The sequence below is a fragment of the Hibiscus syriacus genome, unplaced genomic scaffold (assembly GCF_006381635.1).
Source record: "Hibiscus syriacus cultivar Baekdansim isolate YM2019G1 unplaced genomic scaffold, ASM638163v2 tig00110858_pilon, whole genome shotgun sequence".
NCBI classification, from domain to species: domain Eukaryota; kingdom Viridiplantae; phylum Streptophyta; class Magnoliopsida; order Malvales; family Malvaceae; genus Hibiscus; species Hibiscus syriacus.
Window position 1 is genome coordinate 459,609 of NW_024062890.1, and position 26,699 is coordinate 486,307.

At 36.3% G+C, this 26,699-nt stretch overlaps 1 protein-coding gene and 1 pseudogene across 1 annotated transcript; one reads left to right on the forward strand and one right to left on the reverse strand.

Moving 5' to 3' along the window:
- Positions 1-965: 965 nt before the first annotated feature.
- LOC120143510 lies at positions 966-13,192 on the forward strand (annotated as a pseudogene).
- Positions 13,193-19,329: 6,137 nt separating this feature from the next.
- LOC120143586 lies at positions 19,330-20,427 on the reverse strand. Its single transcript, XM_039157890.1, has one exon. The coding sequence runs from the start codon at positions 20,425-20,427 to the stop codon at positions 19,330-19,332; it is 1,098 nt and encodes a 365-aa protein (XP_039013821.1).
- Between the last annotated feature and the right edge of the window lie 6,272 nt (positions 20,428-26,699).

Sequence of the window (26,699 nt, forward strand, 5' to 3'; positions counted from 1 at the left end):
TAAGGGTTTGATCAAAATTATATATATATTTATTTTAATTCTTATTTGATATTAAATATTAATTAATTTATCATGTTATACTAATAATAATAATAATATAGTCCGAGAGGATCAAAATTGAAGCAATTCAAAAGTTTAATGTTTAAATTCAAAATTTTTAAACCTTAGTATCAAAATAGGAGGGAGAAAATAGTTAGTGATGAACTTTGTAGTTTACCCAAATAAAAAATACCACGTCAGATGTGTCATTAAATTTTTAACGATGGGGTACTAAGATGAAACAAAAAATAAACGTTAGGTATGATTTTAAAAAAATTGAAAGTTGAAGTACTAAAACAGAATAAAATAATAATTTAGGTACTAAATGTGTAGTTTACCCATTTTTATTAAAAATAACAATTGATTTTCCGATGAACTGAAGCACTGGATGTTGTAGCAGTTGATTTTTCGACGAGTGAATGTGGTCACCGATAATGATTGATGCTAATGGCCGATTTTAACTTATATAGCTTAAAAATATTAATTCTAAACAAATTAAATTACTTAAATTAATTATTATTTTTAATAAAAAATATAATTTACTTGCAATTTTATTAAAAATACAATTAAATATTAATTAATGATTAATTTTAAATAAATCTTTATACTTTCTAATATTTATATAATAAAGACAAATTACTTGTGGTATGTTTCGGTACGTCACTTTATTCGTATATTGCTGCATGTGACGAGCGATGTCGACTTATCCAATAATTCAATAATATTTTTCATTCTCATTTATAAATATAATTAAGCACAATTAAAACATTTTTTAAACTAATAATACATTGTTTTTTTTCCAGATTTAACTAATATTACATTGAAAAAGCAGGAAATAGAAACACTAATCCTAGTTAAACATTCCTTCCTTTCCTCTCTAGTATAAATATAAATAAAAATATTCATCCAGCAATTGCTCTCTATCTTGCTCCTCAGTCAGTCTTGCAGCACTTCAAGATCATAAAGAACCCTAGAAACCGCCAAACAACTCCCCTGAAAAAGAGGTGAGAGCGAGAGAGACAGCAATCAAAGCAAAAAGGAAGAAGCGATCTGAACCCATATCCATATAAAGAAGATCATGCCCAATACTCTCTTCTCTCTCGCCTCTCTCTTTTGTTTTGATCTTGCGATAAGAATCTCAAAGCTCAGGTAAAGAATCTCAAATATCAACTATTTAATTTTGTTTCTTCACTGGCTGCTTTAAAGTATATCTTAGATCAATAATAATTGTTCGGTTAGGAAAATGTATTTGTTGAATTTTAACTGTAAATCAACTGTTTCATGGATCCTCGAGGTTCTGTAAATTTTCGTGGAAAAATTTTCTACGATTTACTTATTTGTTTGGCAGATATATAATAGTGTTTTGAGTACTGATTTGAAGTTTGGTTTTGTTGTTTTGCAGGTTTTAAATCGGCAATGGCTTCTGCAGAACAAGCCCCTGCTGGAGTTACAGCTCCTACCGCAGATGTTGTATGTTTCCCGCCTTTTTTTTGTGTTTTAGTACTTATTTATTTAAAGTTAAGTTTTGGTATCTATTGTTGGTGATTTAGGTTGGGAATGCCTTTGTTCATCAATACTACCATATCCTACATCAATCCCCTGAGCTGGTTCACCGATTTTACCATGATAGCAGTAAACACTGTCGCCCCGAAGAAAGTGGTATTATGAGTATCACGATGACTTTGCAAGTGAGTTTTCTCTATCACTTTCATGCATGAGTGTCTCTTGGGTCAAACCTTTTAAATGTTGGTGTTTGGCAGTCATTATGTTTCACTTTATTTCCTTCTTTTTTTTTAAAAAAATAACAATAACATTAGTATTGAAAACTATGTTTTCTTCCCTTCTCAAAGCTATGTATTAGTAAGTGCACGTTTACATGGTTTTTAATGTGAAAATGTACTCTATTTGTAAGGGAGTGTACCAAAAATTTGAAGATTTTGATCTTGGACGCCCCCTTTCTCCATTTGGCAAGGTGTTTTGCGGAACTTTTAATAATTGAATTTTCTAATTGCAAAAAGAGCTGGTAATGTAACCAACTTTGTTCTTCTACTTATATGTGGTTGCTACTATTGGAGCCTGCAAATTATTTTTGTTCTCATTTTCTTGATGTAGTTTCTAAATGGTTATGCCTTATAGGAGTTAAAATTGGTAAATTTGAAACTGTGGTGCTTTGTTTTGTGGAGCAGGCCATTAATGAAAAGATACTCTCACTTGGTTATGGAGAATTCATTGCAGAAATAACAACTGTAGATGCTCAAGACTCTCACAATGGGGGAGTACTTGTTCTTGTGACTGGGTATTTAACTGGAAAGGACAATGCGAAGAGGAAATTCACTCAGTTTCTTTTTGGCACCACAAGACAAGGGATATTTTGTTTTAAATGATGCATTTAGATTTGTTGATTATTCCGAACATCAAACTGGGAACCAGGATCCAGTAAATAATACTGAAACTTCTCTTACACCTGAGCAGGGTAATCTGAAATCCAGAGTCCATGACTGACTCCTAAAATACAGAATTTTAATGGTTTTCTCCGATTGATATTAATGTTTGTCTGCAGACCATAGTCACATGAATCGCGGTACGCGCGGTACGCTCGGTACGGAAACGTGGAACGGGATCGCAATTCGCTAGGTCCCTAGAATTCGGTACGATAGGGGTAGACTTCTTTCGGATCGCTCCGGTACGATGTACCATATAAATTGGTACAATGTACCAGTTTCTTAGATAGAGATCAATTATAGAAGAAATTTAGAAATGTAGAAAGTTATGCAAATCCAAGTAAAATAATATAGGGACCAAAACATAAACATAAAATAATTCAAAACTCAAAATCTAATATGCATAAATCCGATTTAAAGACTAAAATAAATTGAATAAAAAATGAGCATGGCTCCTTTAAGAATAAACCCACGCGAACAAAAATGGATCACCTTGAACTCCAATTAAATGGTAGTGTTCAACCAAACTATCTAAAGCATTTAAAATTTAACCTAAAAATATATTATAATTTATGTTAAATCTAATCCCTTCCCTTGCGCTGTTTTGAACCTCTTCTCTTCTTCATCCTCTACTCCTCACACTCGCATGGCCGAAACTCTTCACAGCCTTAGACCCGAGCAACTTTTTAAAACAGGTGCGCTTTTTAAAACACTGACTACAACGATGATGGGCTCTTCCAGTTCCAGTGAGGCCACGATGACAACACCTAAAGTAAGGCTCTTCAACTCACTGTTTTTTTTTCTAGTTTCCCCGAATGGTTTCCCCTCTCCCTCTTATTCTCCTCTGATTTTTTCTCTCTCAAACCCCCAATCCCTTTATTTTTTCTGATTATATCTCCTCTTATCCCTGCTGCAAAACTACGATGTACCGAATCGCGATTTTGAAACGATCCGATCGCGATTTTGAAACAATCCGAACGCGTTCGTACCGCGTTTTGGATCGCAACGTTCAGTACGTAGATCGTGGCCAAATGAGCGATTTATGTAACTATGCTGCAGACCTTTCTCCTGCTCTAGAGAATCACATTGGGCATTCCACTGCATTGCCAGAAGGTAATGGACCAGAAGTGTACAATTCTTTTGAGAATGGAGATGGTTCTATTGAGGAGGAAGCACCAGTGGCCAAGGTTGTTGATGAGTTTCCTGGTGATTTGCATATGGTTTCTGATTCTAAGCCCAAAACTGATGAACTGCCAAAGAAATCATATGCATCTATTGTATGTATTAAGTACCATAATGCAGCTTATTATGCTTCTAACCGTTTTGAGATTACTTGGTGCTGTTATTCTTTTCATGTACAGTTTTAATTAGCCTCATCTATTATTTTTCTAGGTAAGGGTTCTGAAAGAGAATGCAGTTCCTTCGCCAGTCCCTGCACATTCCCCTGTGTTGTCTGCGGTTAAGAGCCACGAGTGTCCAGGAATTGCTGTTCCACCTACTGCTCCAGCCCCTGCATCTGATGCACAGATTTCTAGCAACAATGTTACAGAGAATGGGAATAATCATGATGCGGAAGGTATCCTTGTTTTTGTCAACAATGCATGGTTTTAAAATTTTTAGTATGCAGTTTATTTGTTATGTGCATCACTGTGATTATTTAATGTTTTTATATCAACCTGTGTATCCAATTTACTTGCACATTCTTTTGATTTTGGACAGCCGAGGGTCCCTCTATCTATGTCAAAGGCCTGCCCTTGAAAGCTACACCTAGCATGCTGGAGATTGAGTTTAAGAAGTTTGGACCTATCAAGAGTGATGGTATTCAAGTTCGAAGTCAGAAGGTAGGTGTTGACTCATTTTTTAATATATAAAATTGTGACTATGTATTTGATTAACATTTTCTCTGTATTTAACTACAGGGATTCTGTTTTGGTTTTGTGGAATTTGAAATGGCAAGTTCTGTGCAAAGTGCTATAGAGGTATTTTCAGTTTTTCCTAGTCCTGTGATGACACCTTTTCATTATTTTTCAACGTGATGCTAATCATGCTATTAGTTTACATACTTTGGGATAAATATATCATTTTATTGGTGGTAACAATTTCTGCATTAGAACTTGCTTTTTCTAGCATGAAGATTTTGCTTCTGCTTATGATAAGGCTTCTATTTCTAATCCCTTGAAAAATTCTCGACTGAAGATATAATTGCGCCTTTAAGTGAATTACTGTTAGAAAGCAGGGCTGTAGACTCTATTTGAAATGAGGTGTTATTTTATAATGTTTATAGCCTGCTTCTGTGGGAAGATTGTTGCTGCATTGCTGTGACGTTCCTAGTTGTATGATTTCAGAATTGTTCACTTGGCAATTTGTGTACCTTAGCAAACTTGTTTGATATAGACCAATACTTCTGAACGTATGCAAGGTGATGTAGGGATGGTTGTTACATGCTTATGTAGAAAGAAAAGAAGCTTGGATGTGGAAAAACTGTGGTGATTTAGGGAAACATGAAAATAAGGTTGTGGAACTAATTCTCTTGTAGTAGGTTGAAAAAAAGTAGTTATGGGGTGGCAGATTGTTGGGATAAGGAGCTACTTGTTACTCAACGTTATTATATTAAGACGGACGGCTAAAGGATAAAGCATGAGTTTCTTATGGTGGTAAAAAATATTTTAGCAGTTCTCAAGTAATAGGATTCAAAGTGAATTCAAGATTTTGACAAAGCTTGGAACATTAAAGAAAACCTAGGGTTAGCTAATGGTAGACTTATGAAGTAGCTTGTTGTATTTGAAAAATGGTATTTGTATCACTGAACTTCGGCAATTTTGACCATTAATGTTCTTTGACTTTACATTTTCATTCCCAAGGTCTCGATGTAGCCTTTTTCATTAAGTTTATCAGATTAAAGTAAAACTGTCGTGTTCCTTGTTCTAGATGTGTAGAAACTTTTAATTGTAAATTACTTGTGTAGTCTTCAGTTCGTTTACTGAATTAGCAGAATGCTTTAGTGGTATTTTGGATGAAATATTGTTTTTTTTCTTCTCTCTTTATTATCTTTTGCTGATACCTATTATAGTTTAGAACAAGTTTTAATATGATAACAAAGATGCATTCATATGCTAAAATTACATTTATTTTTGTATTAGAAAAATGAAACATAAGTATAAATCTTCCACGTTTGCTTTTGTTCAGTTTGGTGATGAAACAGGAATGAGTAAGGTAGTCGAAAATATAAACGGGTTGTGGATAGATGGGAGGAAAGTATTTGTTGGAGTTGCAAAATATCAGAAAGATCGTCCAAGGGCTGCAGGTACATCTCGGTCACAGTTTGATGCTGCGGAAAAGTTTACAGAAGAAAAGTCTAAACCATGTGAGAAGGCTGAGTTTCAGAGGAGTATAAGGGATGACAGATCATATAAGGATGCCTTGTTGACGAGCAGTACGCGAAGGAGGGATTTGGAGCAGCAGGAAAATAAATATGATAGTTTAGATAGACGGAGAGGTAAGAAAAATATTTGGGAGATGCACATTCCTACTAAAAGTTCAAGCTGGGTGAAACGATTGCTAATGGGTATTGTCAAACAATCTTTCGATTTGGAGTTGGTTCAAAGAGCCCTGGCAAATGAAGGTTTTGAAGTTCAAATTGCAAGCTGGGGGTACGTCTGGAATTCTTGTGTTGTTATGTTCAAATCAGAGGAAAAGATGAAGGAGGCATGGTTGAATAAAAGTGAGGAGTTATGGTTTTGGTTCGACCGGCTGGCGCCTCTGTTGAATGAAGGTGGAGTGCCAATGGCTTACTGCCTGGTTGAGTTGTATGGTGTTCCTTTGTTATGTTGGCAAGAGGATTTTCTGGAGAAGTTAGCAGGGAGGTGGGGGACAATGGAAGGCATTCAAGAATCGACAAAAACCAGGGAAGATCTCACGACGTTGAAAATTTTGTTAAGGGTGGCAAGTCTTTCTGACGTCCCGGAAGTGAACATTAGGGTCGTATAAAAGATCTTTCAAGGTGAGTATTAAGTTGGGATCGACTTCTATGGTTTCAAATTTTTTTCTTGGCAACACGCCAGAGAAAGATTCCAATGAAAGAGTCACTGTCATGGAGTTGGAGGAGGAGGAAGATGACAGTCTACAATCTTCTGACAAGTCAGGTCCTTTTCGGCTTGTTGAGGAAGCTCGTCAAAAAGTGGACACGTGGATTGATCAGGGACTTTCTTCCGGATTTGCTGGTGTTGGTAAAGGATATCAGTTTTCAAAAAGAGGCTTAGAAGTCAAAGGCATTAATGAAGGGGTGTCAGATTCTCCCAGCTTTGGGAGTAGTAAAAAGGGAGAGTTTGCTGGGCATTAGAAATAAGGAGATTTCAAAAGGTAGCTTTCAGGCCCAATCAGTGGGGAGTAGTGAACCTGTATCTTCCTTAAAGAAAATAATTTATGCTAGTCTAGTAGTAAATCTAATTGGGCTCGTTTATGCAAATCAAAAAATGAGTTAGAATTTTTCCAGCACATCAGGGGAAGTGAGTAAAGGTTTGGAAAGTCAACATGACTTAATAGCAGAGGTTGGCTTAAAGGATCCAGCAAGGAATGAAGATGCAGTGGGGTCTATTGAAGGTGTTAAGGTGATAAGCTCAAGAGGTGGTTCGAAAAATCGTTCTGCAACCTCGTTATCCTTGAAGAGTGACCCGGTTGGAAGAAGTTGATCAAAAGCTATAAGAGAATATACAGTAGATCTAGGGAGAGGAATATATGGCTTCGAGATGTGCAGGGTTTTAAATGATGTATCAGAGGGGGAATTGAGAAATAGGATGGGAAGGGCATTAATTCCAACAGTATGTCATTCTGAAATTCCAGATGCTGTTGTTACTACAGAAGGGGATAGTGATGGTTCGAGTAAGAGGAGATTCAACAGGAGATTCAAATGATCCCTCATTAGGGATGCTTTAGATCAAGTTAGTATTTCTACAATATACTCCTCAGTTTTTCCAATGTTGTTGGAGGAAGCTATTACTACCTGGGAAATTAGCAAGATATTGGGAATATCTTTCAAGGAAGGAAAGGAAGCTTTTCTGGAAAAAATAATGAGTTTGGAGAAATGATTGAGTGGGGTTAGTTGAGTTGGCGGGTAATTACGGGGACTGTTTGGTATTTTTTAACAATATTATGATGCCAAAGCTAGTCATTATGTCCTGGAACGTGAGGGTTTGGGAAAAAAAGAAAAACAACGAACTGTACAAAAAATAGTTTTTGAGAAGAAACCGTTTATTTTTCTGCAAGAAACAAAACTTGAGATTATTCCAAGTTCTTTTTTGAGGAGAAGTGGATTGAATAAGATGCAAGGATTCTTTAATTCGCCAGAAGCATGTTCTTCAGGAGGTATTTTAAGCATATTCACAGGAGATTTATTGCCATTTTCGGAAAATTTAAATCCAACCAATTTAGGTGTGGCTTCATTAACATTTATGGCCCATTTGTGGAGGAAGAGAAAGCTGGTTTTTTTTAGGAGTTGTGTTTGTTTTTAAATGGGTACAGTATACCTTGGTGTGTGGGAGGGGACTTCAATGCTTATTTAACAGAAGATGAGAAGGAAGGTCGAGCTCAGAACAATAATTCTATGGAAATGTTTAGGCTCTTTATTCAGCAAACGAGGCTGATTGATCTGCCATTAATCGGGGGAAATTTTACCTGGAGCAGTAATCGGGTTTATCCTACTGTTGTCAGATTGGACAGGTTTTTGGTGGACGTTAATCTCTCATTTGCTTTTTCTGTTATCACCCAATATTTACTCCCTAAATCTATTTCTGATCATAATGAAATTATTCTTGAGAGTGGGGGAGATAATTTGGGCAAGAGACCTTTCAGGCTGTTTAATTATTTAATAAATGAGGATGGTTTTGAGGAGAAGGTTGTAGAGTCTATCAAAGAGTTCAAGAAGGAAAAAAGAAGAGCTAGAATTTTGAGCATTCTTAGGAACAAGAAATTTGCTATTAAAAGATGATATGGAATTACGAATTAGTTTCCACGCGATGTAATTTCTGACCTAGAAGAGAAGATTCATCAATTAGAAAAGAGGATTTAGCAAAAGCAAGTTTCCAGTGCTTGTGACAGTGTAGCAGAGTTGAGGTCTTTAAGAAATGAACTGTGGAGACTTTACAGAATTGAGGAGCAAATCTGGTTCCAAAATTCAAGAGAGAAGTGGGTTAAAGATGGAAATCAGAATTCTAAATTCTTTCACACGTGTTACCATTAGGAGGCGGATGAATTCTATAAATGCTCTTAATCTTAAAAGTGAAATCATTAAAGATTCGGTTATTTTCAAGACAAGTGTCAGAGATCATTTCTTTGAAGCTTTTAATTGTCGATCAACTTTGGAAGTGGAGGATATTAAGCTGAATTTTTCAAGAATTTCTCTGGAGCAGAGTCTTATGCTAGAAAAGAAGTTTACGGAAGAAGAGATTTGGGAAACCTTAAACTCGTGTGATAGTAACAAAGCTCCTGGGCCAGATGGGTTGAATATGAGATTTTTTAAAAGGTTTTGGCCTTCCTTGAAAGTTGATATTCTGAAATTTTTTCATAATTTTTTCTTAGGTAAAGATTAGGAGCATGGTATTAATCACTCTTTCATAACTCTTATTCCGAAGGGCTCTAACATTGGGGGTTTAGATGATTTCAAACCTATTAGCTTAGTGGGTGGGATGTACAAGATTCTTTCCAAGTGTCTAGCGAGAAGGCTGAGATGTTGCATCAACGATATTATCAGTGATTCGCAATTTCCTTTCATTCCGGGTAGACAAATTTTGGACTTCTCATTTATTGCTAATGAAGGAATTGACTTGTGGAGGAAGAAAGGACTGAAGGGTTGTGTGTTCAAGGTGGATTTCAAGAAGGCTTATGATACGATAGATTGGGATTTGCTTTTTAAAGTGATGGTTAAAATGGGGTTCAAAATAAAATGGTGCAGCTGGATTCAGAAATGTGTTGCAACAGCTTCGGTGTCAGTGTTGGTTAATGGTGTGCCTACTGAAGAATTTTCAATGGCTATAGGTCTTAGGCAGGGCTGCTTCCTTTCCCTACTGCTGTTTAATTTAGTTGGAGAGTTTCTAAACCTATTGCTTCTTAAGGCGGTTTCTTCGGGTCTATTTTGCGGTTTGGGTTTAGGCAAAGATGAGGTTTCTGTTAATTTATCTCATCTGCAATTTGCAGATGATCTCATTATTTTTTGCACTGCTTCAAAGACAGATTCTTAATGTTAAGAGAGTTTTACGAGTTTTCGAAGTTATGTCCGGTCTTAAACTGAATCTCATTAAAAGTAAATTATTTGGCATTAACATTACTGAGGAAGAGTTAATGCAATGGGCAAGTACTATTGGTTGTTCAGTAGGACATTTCCCTTCGAAATATCTTGGGTTGCCGCTTGGTGCTAAGAGAAATACTTTAGTTTTGTGGGATCCGATTGTGCAGAAATTTTATAAAAAGTTAGTCGGCTGGAAGGCTAAGACACTTTCAATGGCAGGGAGATTGGTCTTATTGAAGGCAGTTTTGTGCTCATTACGTACCTATTTCACGTCGCTATTCATGATTCCTTCTTCGGTGATTGTTAAACTCAATTCCATCATGGCCAGATTTTTATGGGGATGAGGGGTAGAGGTTAAAAAGATTCTCTGGATTAATTGGTCGACAGTGTGTACTGATAAAAGTGTTAGTGGTCTTGGTGTTTTGAACCTCAGTTACATGAATAGAGCTCTCCTAGGGAAATGGTCTTGGAGGTTTGTTAATGATAGGGAGACTTTGTGGAAGAAGATGATTTGTAACAAATATATTCTGGACCCTAGATTACTGCTGTTCAAGAGTAAACTTCCTGCACATGCTTCTTGGATATGGAAATCAGTAGTCAATAATCATTTTAAAGAAGATCAGTTTGGTGCTAAGTTTCAAAGTTTGTTTAAAGTCCGAGTGGGTAATGGAGTGAGTATCAGATTTTGGTTTGAAAGTTGGGCGCTAGATTCTCCTCTGAAAATTGTTTTCCCGAGATTGTTTGTTCTCTCATTAAACAAGAATGTGAAGTTAAATGAGTTTGGTGAGTATTGAACATCAAGTTGGTCTTGGCATGTTCAGTTGAGAAGGAATTTGAGTGATTGGGAACTGGACCAATTTTCTGATTTAATAGCTATAATTCATAATTTTAGTCTTTCCCATGAGTTGACAGATGGTTTGGTCTGGAGAGGGAATGGGGAAGGTATTTATTCTGTTAAATCGAGCGTGAAGTCATGCTGTCCTGTTTCGACAGCCGAGTCTTTTTGGATGAAAAACATTTGGAGGGGCTTGGTGCCTCCTAGAGTGGAGATATTTATGTGGCAGGTGGTGTATAAGAGATTGCCAATAAAACAAGAATTATAGAGGAGAGGGGTTTCGGCTATTGTAGACGTAGCATGTCCTTTCTGCAAAAAGGAGATTGAATCTTCATCCCATTTATTTTTCACTTGTTTCGTCGCGTGGTCCCTATGGAATAAATTTCTGAGATTTTGGAAAGTTAGTTCGGTTTTACAGGGCAATGCTCAAAGCTTTATTTTAGCTTGGGAAGATATGGTGCCTTATTCTTCTATTTGGTCATTCATTCCGGGAGTGGTTCTTTGGACCATTTGGAAATATAGGAATGTCATTGTGTTCGAAGGGGGAAGGTCAGATCAGATTGATCTATTCTTTATGGCAAGATTTAGGCTCGCTACTTGGTTCTTAGCCAAATTCAAGGACGTGTCTATTTCAAAGGATTCTCTCATTAGTGATCCCTTTCTTGGGGATCGTTGCTCTCCTTCCAGGAATTTAATCATCAAAATTGTGTCTTGGTCTCCTCCTCCAAAGGGTTTTATAAAACTGAATGTTGATGCAGCTGTGAGTGGAGATTGGAGGAAAAGTGGTGTTGGTGGCTTACTAAGAGTTGAGGCTGGCTCGGTGATGGGTTCTTTCCAAGAGGTTGCTGGTCTAGGTTCTCCTCTTTTGATAGAGCTTAAGGCAATTAAGAAGGGCTTAATTTTCTTTGATTCAATCCAACAGCGGTTCAAGGAACGTCTGATTGTTGAAAATGACAGTAAACTAGCAGTGGATTGGGTGAAGAATTATGATTGTTGTCCCTTTGTCTATATAGATTTAGTGAAAGACATTGTTGCTAAGTTAAGAGATTTGGAGAGTGTTATTAGATGGGTTGCTAGGTTAGCCAATATTAAGGCTGATAGCTTAGCTAAGGCTGGTATTAGCTATTTTCACTGTTTTGTTAAGGCTGGTTTTTATGCTTTGGGTTGGTTATTGTAAAGGGAGTGTTTATGTTTGTTTTTAAACATTATGTACTCTTTCGGTTATTAATGAATTCTAAGGCACTCTTTTCATTCTTTCGTTGATTAAGGAACACTTTCTGCTCCATTAATCATGAAGGGGGGGTTTTTAATGAGTCCTACTCTTGTTATAAAAAAAAATTGATATTGTTCAAATTGGTATTTACTTGTGTGGTTGGTTTCAAAATTTACCTTAAAGCATGATTTGGTTTCTTATGTAGCTCCCCATTAAATAGGAGGCGTGCAATGTTACAAGATTCTGTTGATGTCCCAGCATTAGACGATTCTTCTCTGGCTTCATTTAGTAATTTATTTTGTGATTGAAATATACATTTATATGTTCGTTTTTGAAATATCTTTCAGGCTTCACCTATTAACATTGGTGGACGTAAAGCCGTCGTTGAAGAAAAGCGGTCTACCTCTCGAGGCAAGTTTGTTTTGTTAGTTTCACTCAAAAATTGTATTAAATGTGCTATATGGTTGGGTAAGGAAAAAATATCCATTATAGAGGTACTGATCGATTGGAGTATCGAGGGTTTCCCTTTCACTTAGGCAAGCCACTTTATGGTTAGAGGAATTAGAAATGAGCTGCTTTGCACACCTGTGGTTATGTGAACACTGAAGCCGTGTTTCCATTGTTCAACAATCAAAGGTTGAAATCTTCAGCTGTTGGCATGGGGACTTACGTTTCCTTTTCTTGATTTGATGATGTGAATGATCATTAAAGGAAAAAACAAGTTTTGTGATTAGTCCAGATTCGAGAGTTAAGAGCTTGCACTTCAAATCTTACGTAAATATATTATTTTGCATGATTTAAGACTGTTCTTCATTTACAGGGAACAAATGGCGATCTTCATCTGTTTCTGGGTCCGGATACAGAAATGAGGGAGCTAGGGGGCGTGGGAACTATGGTGGTGGTGGAAGGGGGTATAGCTGGGGTGAGTTTGGTAACAGGAGCAGCAATAGAGGATATTCAAACCGTGGTGATGGATATCAGAGGGGTGAGCTCATGGGGGGTAATGGTGGCCGTGTGAACCGCTCTGGTGAACCAGCATTCAATGCAGCAGCCAAGAATGAGGCACCAAGGGTATCTGCCCCTGCTTGAAAAATGTAATCCAGAGAGCGGTTGGGCAATGATCAAAAGGTTAACATGAGTTTTTCTTGTAGTGATTCATCAAATTGTTGCGTAGAATTTATAGAGGAAAGCGCCGGTGGATAATCCGAGATTTGCTTAGGGTTTTTTTAGCATTCCCCTTTAGCTCATTTTAGTCGTATATATATATTGATAGGTATTGGGTTGGAAAGATTAAATTCTTATTTTCCATTCAACTGTACTGATTAGTCATCTGGCCGAGACCATTCTATTTTGCGAGATTTATGTGACTTAGCGTTGGATTTTCAGTTGTGCACCAATAACCCATTTCTTAAATGGATGAAAAATTGTACAACGGTATTGTTGCTTAATAACTGTTCACTTCATTATTTTGCTTATCATTATAATACCATGTGGTCTAATGAATGATGATGGTGTTAACCATAAATTTTTTAGGAACAAAACCATAATTTGGCTGAATTGAGTGTACAATTAGGGTTGCACAGAAGTCGGATTTCAATCTGATCCGATTTTTTTCCATAGAAAAAAAACCGGTTTATAAAATAACCGGTTCGGTTTCTAACCGGTTTGGAGGGCCCGGATATCTTAACCGGTGTAATCGGTTTTGGTTTAAAAAAAATTGGTTTTTTTAAAAAACCGGTTATAAAAAAATTAATTTTAATATTATTAAAATTACATCGTCATCAATTGCAACAAAGTTTATGATAATTGAAATACTTAAATACTTTCAAGTTTGATAAATTCAAATATTTAAAAACTTCCAAGTTCGATAAATTCAAATACTTAAAAACTTAAAGTTCGATAATTGAAACAAAGTTTACGATAATTGAAATAAAGTTTAAAAATAAACTACATTGCCATCTCTTCTTCTAATCCCGCCTCTTCGTTTGGAGGGGATATTCCAAGTTCGACTTCTTCAATGTGTAAGTTTGCTTCCAAATCGACATCAATTGCATCTTCTAGGGTGGTGATATGTTGCTTACGAGCAGCTCCATCCAAATAATCTTTTAAACAAATGCATACTTCCACCGACTCGGGACTTAGTCTTGATCTCCGTTGCGATATAACCCTGTCACTAACAGAAAAAGCGGATTCCGAAGCTACCGTAGAAGCTTGGACGGTTAGTAAATCACGAGCCATGGCAGCTAGAATCGGAAATTGTGCTTCCTTTTCTTTCCACCAAACCAAAATATCCAAACTTTCAAACTCTTCAAATGTCATTTTTGATAGAAAATCGCATGACATGTAATTTCCCAACTCGCTACTTGGGGTGGTAGTATGTGATCGTTTGGATTGGGAATTTACAAGAGTGTTAAAAAGAATCAAATTTATGTTGATCGTTTGGATTGGGAATTTACAAGAGTGTTAAAAAGAATCAAATTTATGTTACTTGGACGTCTACTAGATGATTCCACATTCATTCTCATTTGATCGTGTATTACACTACTTGATCCGTATTTAGTTAAATAAATTGCAAACATGTCTCGAAAATTTGTTAAAATAATTTATTTGGTTTTGGACAAAGTTGGGTTCATCATCGGTTAGATTAAAAGCAAACTAACATTTAACGTTGGGTTTAAAGCGACGACACAAGTAAAAATGGGGGGAATCTCCTTAAAATATTTTAAAAGTTTTTCCTTCATTGCAAAGCCAATTTCTTGAAAAACTTCGGTTTCAAATTAAAAGTCATTTAGTCGGGTAGCCAACAAAAATATTTGATTAAGAACCAACGGGCAAGTAGGGTAATAAACACCGGATAAAAAAGTTGTTGCATTTTTAAAAACCCCAAGCAAATCGATTATTTTGGCTATAGTTTCCCAACTCGAATCCGAATAAATGTTTGGGACATGACCCCTCTCGAAAAGCCGATCGTGAAATGTTTGCAATGTTTCCCTTTGCCTTAAGGCAGTATGCATCATCATCCAAGTTGAGTTCCAACGAGTTGGACAATCCAAATTAGGACCCAAAGCTTTTTTATTAACGGACTTACAAAATCGTTTATAATCATTTAGTCTTTTGTTGTTGTTACAAAGAACCGATTTTATCATTGTTTTAAATTCTAATCTAATCGGCTCAATAACCTCCAAACCGGCTTGCACGGATAAATTAATTATGTGTGCAACGCAACGTGTATAAAAAAACGCACCGTCTAAAATCGGTGAAAGTAATATTTTTAATCTTGGAACCGCGTTTGTATTATTCGATGCATTATCAAAGGATATAGAAAAAACTTTATATTCTAATTTATAAAGACAAATTACCCTTTTTAAAAGTGTAAATAAATTAGCACCGGTATGCGGCTCACCGAATAATTCAAACGCGATAGTTCTTTTCATCATTTGCCAATTATCTTGATCTAACCAATGTGACGTAACGGCTAAAAAAGAATTTTCGGTATTATGAGGGGAACTCCAAACGTCACATGTAAGCGACACACCATAACAGTGTTCTTGGAATCCTAAAATCATTTTTTCCCTCGCCGTACGCCACATTTTTATAGCATCTCTTCTAAGGGTAGTACGACTTATTTGAGTATAACGTGGTTGCATTAGTTGTTGAATTGTTGTCGTGAAATCTTCATCATCAAAGTGGTCGAACGATAATGCTTTTGTAATCACGAACTTTGTAAACGCTTCTCATAATTTTTCGTTGTCGTAAACAAAAATACCACATTGCGGTGTAAGATTCGATTGACTAGGATCTGATCTTGAGCGAAGTGCCTTGCATGATTTTGTCAAATGGTTCTTCAACGTTGTGTTTCCTTCCAATGCAAGCAACTTTAGACAAAGTTTACAACGCGCCCTCCTCGAGCCATTTGACATCTCACATAAATCGTAGTGATCTCAAATATCTTTGTTTCGAGTGTGTTCGATCACTCTCACGACTTCAAGGTTTCCCCCGACGGAAGATTCAGCCGTGTTACTCATGATGAACAAAAAATTACAAAAATAAGATTTGAGAGATGTTTAGGTGTTGTGTAATAAGATTTGAGAAAGTTGTAATCAACCAAATACATCCCCAACCTATTTATACATGTTTAGAGTGGTAAAATGATAATTTTTTAAAGAAAAAAACGGTAAAAAACGGTCACAAAATCCCCCCAACGGCTAGTTTTTTAAACCCATACCGTTTTTTTTCAGGATAAAAACCGGTTTTTTAACCGGTTTTTTATTTGGTAAAAATATCGGTCTAGGTTTTTTTTCCAAACCGGTTTAAAAAAATCCGATCCGGTTAAAAAAAACCGGTTTTTCCCAAATCCGGTTTCGGATATTTTTTTCGCAAAATCGGATATTCGAATTTTTTGTGCACCCTATGTACAATATTACCAAAAGATACATTTGGTAAAAGAGAATACTTACGTAGCACATAATTGATAAATTTTCTAATTGAAGCTCGTACATTTGTGGGCAGCCTTTAATGTAAGATATACAATTAAATGATTCAAAAACGAAACAGACTCATCCTATAACATTTAAGAATTTAACAAACTGAACCCATCAAGCGGTCTCAGTGATTAATTGTTTTCCCAAGAGGTCTTAGGTTTAAGTAGTTAAGTCTATAGGTATATATGTTATCAATGATTAAGAAATATTTTGAATAAATATTATCTTTATCAAGTGGAATAAGTGATAAAAGACAATCTTATTCTCCCAAGAGTTCCAGACTATTTAAAAAATTATTAAATGATTTCATTTTAATATTATATTTATTTTTTTAACCAAAAGATTAAAGATTTAATATATATATAAAAGATTAAATAATAGTCTTTATTTAAAAGAATTCCATAATTTTCTACAACATATATAGTAAGTTTTGATTAAAAGAAGAAGGAGAACTATTTCCATATAAAATACATTCGTATCTTAGGTTTGCCCAAGTCCAAATAAGGTAGGCTCCAGGACCATGGTGCATTTTGAGTCTGATGACATGACAGAAGGAATGGCGCTTTGTTCGGAAGGCGACGAGAATTTATATAGACGACCACTCTCCTCTGCCACTACCAAATATATCCGGAGAGTCGACCATAGCATGTGAAGTGGAAGCACATGATTCCTGTCTGATAACTCAAACAGTGTACACAAAACATAACCGGTTGGGTTGTCTGATTTCTTTGTCTTTCTTCCTTAGTTGAAGATTCGGCATGTCAACAATGAGGATAGAATAGAATTCCGTAGGAAGATTTCAAGTACTGCTATATCTTTTGTCGAACTGAAACGATATCTTTGAGACAAGCATGTACAAACAAGAGAATCTGAGCTACTGTACCACGAAATCCATGTTTTCATTCTTTCAGTATTACAAACAAGAGGGTTCGTTGCTCATCTTTCAACAATTTAACTCTAAATGAGTCAATTGAATTCCGTGGTGGAGAAGTAACTTATTTCTTTTGTCGGACATAATTCAATTAAGTTCTACGTGCCACATTGTTAGATTATTACATTCGTATATTTAAATTATTTGGTAAAAATATAAAGTTATGGTGTTTGATTGATCGGGAATATATTTTTAAGAATCGTGTCTAATATTGTAAAATTTACTTATGTAAACTACAAGATAATCATCATGGTGTATAAATTGTTCCAGACAAACTAATCAAATAAATGTACAAATACGTAAAAGAGAAATTTTATATTTTATTTAGAACAGAGATGTTTTAAGGCTAGATTTCAAAACAAAACAAAACAAAAATCAAGCTTAGGCGTCATGCCCGGTCGTCCAAATTATGCATTTTAATCTAAAAATAATAAAAAATATAATGTTTATGATTGATAATTTTAGGTTTAATATAAAAATAATTATTTAAATTATACCTTTTTTTTCTATTTAGTTGTTTAAACTATTTTTCGATAAATTTATGTGTCTAACATTACAAACGTTATTATTTTAAGTATTCCGATACTATAAGCATTAAAAATTTTCGTTAAATGGATCATGTAACATTTTGGTAATTTAGACAATTTTATTTAAAATAAAAAACTTAAAAATATAATTTAAAAAAAAACTTAAAATTTTTGAAAATCTTTATAAAAAAACTCAAAACTTTAAAAACTTTTATTCCAATTCTTATACCCATGCCGGCCATCGCCTCCATAGCCGAGCGGTCACCTACTTATCATTGTCCATTTACTGACCAGTTACTACCCTTACTGTCGCAACAAACCCTAAATATCTAAATCCCTAACCCTATTATTTTTTTCCAACACCGCACAATGCCGAGAAGATTTAATGTCGGGTATTGGAATTAGGGGGAATTTTTTTGTTTAAAAAATATTTTTTTAAATATAATAATAATTTATTTTAATTTTTTTTTAAAAATAAAATATTTAAAATTATCAAAATATGACACGTGTCACTTAACAAGATTTTTTAAGGGCCATTACTGTCATGACATTTAAAATGGTAAAATTTATAACGTTAAAAATCTGGATTGACCGAAAAATAATTTAGACACTTAAATAGAAAAACAATATAGTTTAGACACTTTGTTTTTATCTTAAGCCATAAATTTATATTGTTACATTTTAAAATTAAATTTGGATTTAGAGTGTGATCAATTGTTTAATATTGTTTATGTACTCAAATATCTTTCAAGGATAATATTTTTTATTAATTAGTAACGATAACACATTTTATAGACACAACTATTTTAACTCAAAATCTATAGAAAGAACATCACTTCACGTAACAATGAAAACATTTAATAGACATATCAAAATATATGTCAAATAAAAATGTCTAACCTAAACTTCAAGTAATCCAATTTATTTCATTCTCAAACAACACATAGAATAACACATGCGGTGGGCATATGATGACATTAAATTGAAGGACCCAAAACTCGGTAGCTAATTCCCGAACACACTTCATCAGAGCTCTCAACTATTCAGGCTACTTGGACCTGCATAATTGAATTTTACCATTCTTAACTTACTGGTAAAAACAAAGAAGAATGACGTAGAAATCTAATTTTAATATGCAACTACAAATTTGGATGTCCATCACCAAATTATAAAGATTAATTTATGTATATTAGGTGAAACTTTCACTAGGCTGTCACTGATCATATATAGAATTGTATTCATGTTGCATGTGACATAAACTGAAGGGCACTTTAACCAAAAAGGAAAAAAAAGGGTTTGCTTTTAAGGAATCAATGATTTCTATGGACAATGATAAAGCATCTCTCTAGGCCTTCTGGTTTAATACACCATTATTGCAGAAGCTTGTAAAACTGAGAAGGACCGACAGTGCATGACAATGGAAATCATTTCTTTGCAATTATCAATAGGATATGATCAAAGTTGGACTACTACATATTCATTGTTTGACGTTCCACTCATGAAGAAAAAAGGAGAAAAAAGAGTTACATTTCATGTGAAATCAAACAACATATTTACTTGGTGATCCTCGTAGAAATCTAGTTTCAATGGTACCCTTTCTTGCCATGCCTGGTGCTAACATGGTGCAACCATCCGATCCCTTTAAGGGCCTTGGAGATCTTAACAAGGTTAGGCCTTCCCATTCCCAGATTCATCTTCCCGGCCGACAACTTTAAAGCCTGTAAGCAACACACTTGCCCATTCGACTCTTCCTCATAATCATCATCCTCATCGTAGAAGTAGCCATTGTTGTTACCACCACCACCTTTCTTTCCTTTCTTCGAACCGCTTTTCAATTGTGCTTTATTATTGGAGTCGGTTTCATAAGTCTCCCAAAGTAAATCCATCCCTTCACCACCACCTTCCGCCACGTTCTGTGAGTGTCTCTCTTCGAAAAGCTTGCATGCCAATGTCCTCTTCCACTCCTTTTGTTTCCTCATCGACCCAAAGCTCCAAACATCTGATCCCATCGTGTGGCAATATCTGTAATTGTCCTCATTCACCGTTGCTTTGGCAGCATGCTCAAAGCCATCATCACTTACTTTGTTTCCCACAGCCTTGGATCCCCTCGTCATGAATTCGTCTTCTTTTTGTTCATCAACTTTATTGGACTCCACGCTTAGTGACTTGACTTCTTTTTGTTTATTTTCAGGCAAAATGGGATCTTCTTCAACAGCTTGAAAGCGATCTCCTTTGGACTCCATATCCAAGACTTCATCTGGGTTTTCTCTAGTTTCAAGGATAACCGATGTATCAAACACAATCTTAAGTGCTTCAATTTCCCCCAAGCATCCAAATCCGCCATCGCTTTCATGATCGTCAACTTTAGACCTCAACGTTTCAACTAGAGTTTGGCAGGTGGTAAGTAGGAAACTTACGTCGGAATTCGGGAAGTTGCCGCCACCATGGTTGACAAAACTGGGAGTGAGGGTGAGAAACGCGAGAAGCAAAAGGGTGGTGGTTATAAAGAGAGGGGAAAGAAAAGAGAAGATCTTGAAGAAATAAGGGGAGAAGAAGATGAAGTAGGAGAAGTAAAGAGGGTGAGAGAGAATGAAAGAACAAAAGAGCATAAAGTCAGAGAGCAAGAGACTCGACAAGTCGTGGATTCTCTTCTTGGCGGTCGTCAATGAAAACTCGGACATTTTTTTTTTGGGGTGGGGAGGAAAACGAGAGAGAGAGAGAAAAGAACAGAGTGAGTGAGAGATTGAACAGCTTAACAGGGGAAAGACGAGACTAAGACACTTGGGAAATTTTTTTGGAAAGAGGGAGCGCCGTGAATGAAGGGAAGAGATTGATAATTTGGTAAACAAAATATAAAGAGTAGAACAACAAAAGTCACTTTAGAAACTTTCCCTGTTTTTGTCCCCCACTTATTGATATATATCAGCAAGGGGTCTGCCAAAACAATCTACAGAAATTATTAGAATAATGGTTAGTTATTATTTGGCTAAATTATTCGAATAGTATAGTAAAAAATATTATTTGAATAAGATACATCATAAATTATTTTATATTCTAATATGATATATTAATTTGATATCGTCGAGATTCTACTACGATTTCAAAAAAAAAAAACATGTGAATTACATTACGATTTTTAACTCTTTTGTTTAGTATGTTAAGTTTCTTACGATCGGATTGCATTATTATCAGCTAGCACGTATGCAAACAGCATGAGGAAGTCATCACGCCCGTAAATCAAAATCAAGAACATCACTATTCAATTGACTTTTTTTTTAAAAAAAATTTCATAAATTTCTGACGATATCATTACTTACTATAACAATTATCCTTTTACCACCTTAAATCATAAAATAATTTATTGTACACCTTATTCAAGTAATTTTCACTATAATATTCAATCAATTATCCTTTAAGAACGATTCTCAGCTTCGCCGGAGCTTGAGTCGGCCGTTTGTCTCTTCTCAGCTGCCCCTTTAACGGCCGATCGCGGACCTCTGGTCACTTGACCATCCCGCTCATATTGCTTTTCTAGCTCCGCCATGAGAAATCCTCAAGTTCTAGATCTCTAAATTCTAAATCTGGATCTGAACCCGAATCTAGATTTAGATTTCATTTTAAATTTTTAGTTAATATATATTTTTTGGTTGAATAATTTACTCAACACTTCTCATTCACGATTATCAATTTTCCTTGTTCTTTCTGTAGTTATCTGCTGTCAATCATAGCTCCAATCTCTCTTTCTTCACTGTTCTTTCAGTTTTCTTCTCTTTTTAAGCTTTCTTTCTGGCGGATTAATATTTCGCTTCGGTTGTTACAGACGGAGAGGGGGATTTCAAGTATAGGTTAAGAGCCCTAAGAAGCAAGTAGAACATTTTTCTAACGACAGATTTCGTTTTCCTCTCTCTTTGCCGATCCCCAATTTTTACTTGACATTTGTTTCTTTGTTTGTTTTAGAAATCCCTTCCACACCAAACCCTTCCGTTTTTACAGAGATTTCATCCCCTTTATTTATTATTTTGTTATTGAATTTTTATTGATCATTTTATATTTGAGTTCTATTTTCTTTTTCATAGTCATAAGCTGAGATCAAAATCCCATCTCGTTTTCTAAACCTATAAACGTTTGGGAGCCAGTGAACTTGAAGGTTTTTCAAACAGTTGCAGTAAAGGTTTGTTCTTTTCTCAGATCTATTTATGTTTGATGGTTTATTCTATTTTTGGGATTATTTCTTTAGCATCAGCGAATATTCTTGGCGTTGGATCGGAATTGATTCATTTGATAGCCTCAACCCAAGATTGAGAAAAAAAAAATTTATCTCCCTTTGATTCCAGGTGTGTCCGTTGTTTTTCTCTTCTTTTTCTCGGTTCTAGCTTTTTATAGGGATTTTAAGTTGCTTTGATTATTCAGATACGCTGTCTTTGGTTAGTTGAATTCCCGTATGTGGTAGATTTTTTATTTGTTTGATTAGCGGGAAAAATCTGGTTTGGGAAAGATAGGAGGTTTGTAGTTTTGATTGTTGAATTTTGCTTACGTAGTAGAAAAAACGAATTTGGAGTTAACTGGATTAGGATTTTTAAACTATTTAATATTTTTGCGTCATTCCAGCTGTTGGCCTAAAGTTAAATAAGATAGTGTAAATTTATCTTAAAATCCTATTAAGTAACCAACTAGGCTTCTTAGTACCCTCAATTCTCTAGCGTTTTATTGGTGCATCTTCTTCCTTCTTTGGATTTCTTTTTCATAGTCCCTCATAGCTTCGATTGTAGATGATTACTTGAGGTCATGTCATTCTTTTAGATCCCATAGGGCGTATAGGGGGAGGGCTCAACGGAGTGGTGTCAAGGAGACTAGACTTAGAGTTTGTTCGTTAAATGTAGGTACATTAAATGCTAGGCTGCTGGAGCTGACCGACGTACTTAGTAATAGAAAAATAGATTTTGCATGTATTCAGGAGACTAGGTGGAAAGGGGCTCGCGCCAGAGAGTGTAATGGGTACAAGTTGTGGTATTCAGGAGTAGATAACGCTAGAAATGGGGTGGGTATCTTGGTATCCTCTAGTCTCAAGGAAAATGTAGTTGAAGTTTGTAGATACCGGGATAGGATCTTGATGATTAAGGTTATTATAGAAGCGGAAGTGGTGAATGTCCTTTCAGTGTACGCTCCACACGTTGGCCTAGGGGAGGGGGAGAAACGTTGCTTCTGGGATCAGTTAGATATTGTACTTAGGAGCATTCCGGAGGACCAAAGAGTTTTCATAGGGGGAGACTTCAATGGCCATATAGGTAGTGCAATCGACGGGTATGACGGTGTTCATGGGGGTTTCGGTTATGGTAGCAGGAATGATGAGGGGCGTACGTTGCTTGATTTTGCTACTGCTCACGATTTGGTGATCACTAACTCCTTATTTAATAAGAGAGATGCGAACTTGATTACGTTTCATAGCGGGGGACATTGTACCCAAATCGACTACATCTTGGTTAGGAATCGGGAACGATGGGCTTGCATTGACTGTAAGGTGTTACCTGAAGAGGCATGTGCATCTCAACACAAATTGTTGGTTTTGGTGTTCCGCGTACCCAACGGGCGGAGCACTCATAGGAGGGCTAAACTGGGTAAACCTAGGATCCTCTAGAAGAACTTACGTAGAGCGACAACTGATGACTTTAGGAGTAAGCTTTTGTCTAATACAGGTTTTGAAACTACAAACTCAAATAACGCAGATATGTTATGGAAAAATATGGCAAATTCCATCAGAGAGGTGGGCAAAAACACCATTGGGTTGTCGACGGGGAAGGCCAAGGAACATAAAGAATCGTGGTGGTGGAACGACGAAGTCCAAACTAAGGTGAAGACAAAACAAACTTGCTTCAAGGAGTTTCTTCAATGCAATGACGACGAAGAAAGGTCGAGAACTAAACAAAGATACCAGGAGGCAAAGCGGGAAACCAAGAAAACGGTAGCTAAAGCAAAGGATAAGGCATATGAGGAAATGTACAAGAGATTAGACACCAAGGAAGGACAAAATGGCATCTTCAGACTTGCAAAATCTAGGGAGATTAGGAAAAAGGATCTAGGTAACATTAGGTTTATTAAGGACAACAATGGTGTTCTTTTAACGAAAGATCTTGATATTAAGAGGGTTTGGGGTAGTTACTTCTTTGGCTTATTTAATGACGGTGCCTCTCCATGTAGAGATAGTATCGTTGATGGGTCAGCCGACCATCATACTACGGCCAATGACTGCCCTACAAGTAGGATTGGGTTTGAGGAAGTCAAAATGGCTCTTAGAAAGATGGGAAGGGAGAAAGCTGTCGGTCATGATCAAATTCCTATCACTGTGTGGTTAGCCCTAGGAGATGAGGGAGTTAAGTGGTTGACCAACATCTTTAATATTATTTTAGAGACTGCCAAGATGCCAGAGGAGTGGAGAGAGTCTACGGTGATACCAATCTATAAAAATAAAGGAGATCCCCAACGTTGTGGTAACTACAGAGGTATTAAACTACTAAGTCATACCATGAAGCTATGGGAAAGGGTGATAGAGGCTAGGTTGAGACAAGTTACTAGGGTTTCGGAAAACCAATTTGGCTTTATGCCAAACAGGTCTACCACGGAGGCGATTCATCTTCTTCGACGGCTTATGGAGAAATATAGGGAAAAGTCTAGAGATCTTCACATGGCGTTCATTGACCTTGAGAAGGCTTATGATAGCGTTCCTCGCGATACGATCTGGAAGACTTTGGAAACGAGACGGATACCAACTGCTTATATCCGGGCGATTCGTGATATGTACTGTAGATCTACTACTTACGTCAGGACTACAGTTGGTGACACCGAGGCATTCCCGGTGGAAATCGGACTCCACCAGGGGTCGGCTCTTAGCCCTTACATCTTCGCCTTGATTATAGACGACATCTATTGTGCGACACCAGACGGTGTACCTTGGTGTATGCTTTTCGCTGACGACATTGTCCTAGTTGCTAAAACAAAATCTGAGTTGAAGAGTAGACTGGCTACCTGGAAGACTGCTCTGGAAGAAAAAGGTTTAAGGATCAATATTGAAAAGACAGAGTATTTATGTTCAAACTTCAATGGGAACCAAAACGATGAAGATGTAGAAGTATGCATAGGAGGACACGTTCTTCCCTCAAAGGATTATTTCAAGTACTTAGGGACTATGATACATAAAGATGGGGGTGTAGATGATGACGTTACACACCGTATAAAGGCGGGATGGCTAAAGTGGAGGGCCGCTAGTGGAGTTTTGTGTGACAATAAGGTGCCTCTAAAACTTAAGGGAAAATTTTATAGAATGGCAATAAGACCAGCGCTGTTGTATGGATCAGAATGTTGGGCACCCAAGAAGGATCACGTAAGGAGGATAGAGGCCGCAGAAATGAGAATGCTTCGATGGACATGTGGTAGGACTCTGTGGGATATGACGAAAAACTCTGATATTAGGATGTCCATAGGGGTGGTGTCTGTTACCGAAAAATTGAGGGAGGGAAGATTACGGTGGTTTGGCCACGTCCTTAGGCGACTACCGTCGGATGCGGTCAGGAGGGTAGAGTCGATTACAGTCGATGGTGCCAGAAAGAAAGGACGACCAAGGCGGAAGTGGGATGACTGCTTGAGATCTGATTTGATGGATTTAGGCCTTACCGAAGACATGACCTATGATAGGAAATTATGGAGGCTTAAGACTAGGGTAGTCGAGTAGTGTGGGTCACATCTATAGGATGTATCATCTTTGTCTTCTTTTAAAGGCATTTGTAGTAATTTCCATGACTTTTACTTTTTATACTTTTCTGTTATTGGTATTTATGAAAGATTAGAACTGGGTTTGATATCGTTGTCTTCTGTGTATCATTCTCGTCATGTTTCCTCTTTATAAATTTAGCCGGGTCTTATGTTTCTGTCTATATGCAGAGATTCTTTCGCAGGGATTTTTTTGCAGGGATTACTCCCCATTACAGAAGCACATATGGTATTAATGACCGCATATGAATACTGTTTAGCTATGTATTTATGTAATTATTTATACATGCATTGCATTTTATCAATATTTTTAATTTTCTGACTGCCGGAGGTCTTTCACGGAAGCTATTCTCAACCTGGCGTTGGGGGCAGCCTACTACCCTACCTCCCCCTTACCCCATACATATGGGAATTGGGTTTTGTTGTTGTTGTTGTTGTTGTAGATTTTTAAGTAAAATTTATATTTTCTTATAATGTGAGAGTAAAAATTTAGATGGTGAGAATTATACTTATAATAATTTTATAAAATTTTATTCAAATTAATTACTTAATTATTATTACAAATTAATTACGATAACTCAATTTTGATTCCTAGCAATCCATGCAATGTATTTTTTTTTTTCAATTCATGCATACATTACATTATAGGCGATTTTCCCGATATATCACTGTCCACCACTTTTTTTCCTGATCAGGCACCGTTCAGACTATATTTCTCGATCTAACACTCTTTGCAAAAAGACGTACCCCCTGTCGCGCGCTTAACGATGATTTGGCGCCACGTGGGGTAAGGCGCGCCTTATGTTAACATGGGATACACGTTTGTATAGCGCGGCTCCTAGGGCGCGCCTTAGGCCACGTAGGGTATAGCACGGGGCAGGGGCCGCGCCTTACCTGAGAATCTTCCACGCGTCAGTAAGGCGCCCCCTATAGCGCGCCTTAGGTATATTTACCCACCTACCCCGATGTTTCACACCCCAATCCCTCCATATAAATACTCCCATCCTCAATCATTTTCATCACACCAAATTCGCTCAATTTCTCTCAACTTCTCTCAAATACTCTTATAATCTCTGTCTAAGGTATATTTTATTATATTTTTAATATTTTGTATTTAATTTATTTAAGTATTTAATTTATTTAATATTTTACTTAATTAATTAATTTTTTTGTAGATATAAAATGGAAGACG

Coding starts and splice junctions, on each gene's coding strand:
- LOC120143586 (XM_039157890.1), bottom strand. CDS start 20,427: ATGTCCGAGTTTTCATTGACGACCGCCAAGAAGAGAATCCACGACTTG.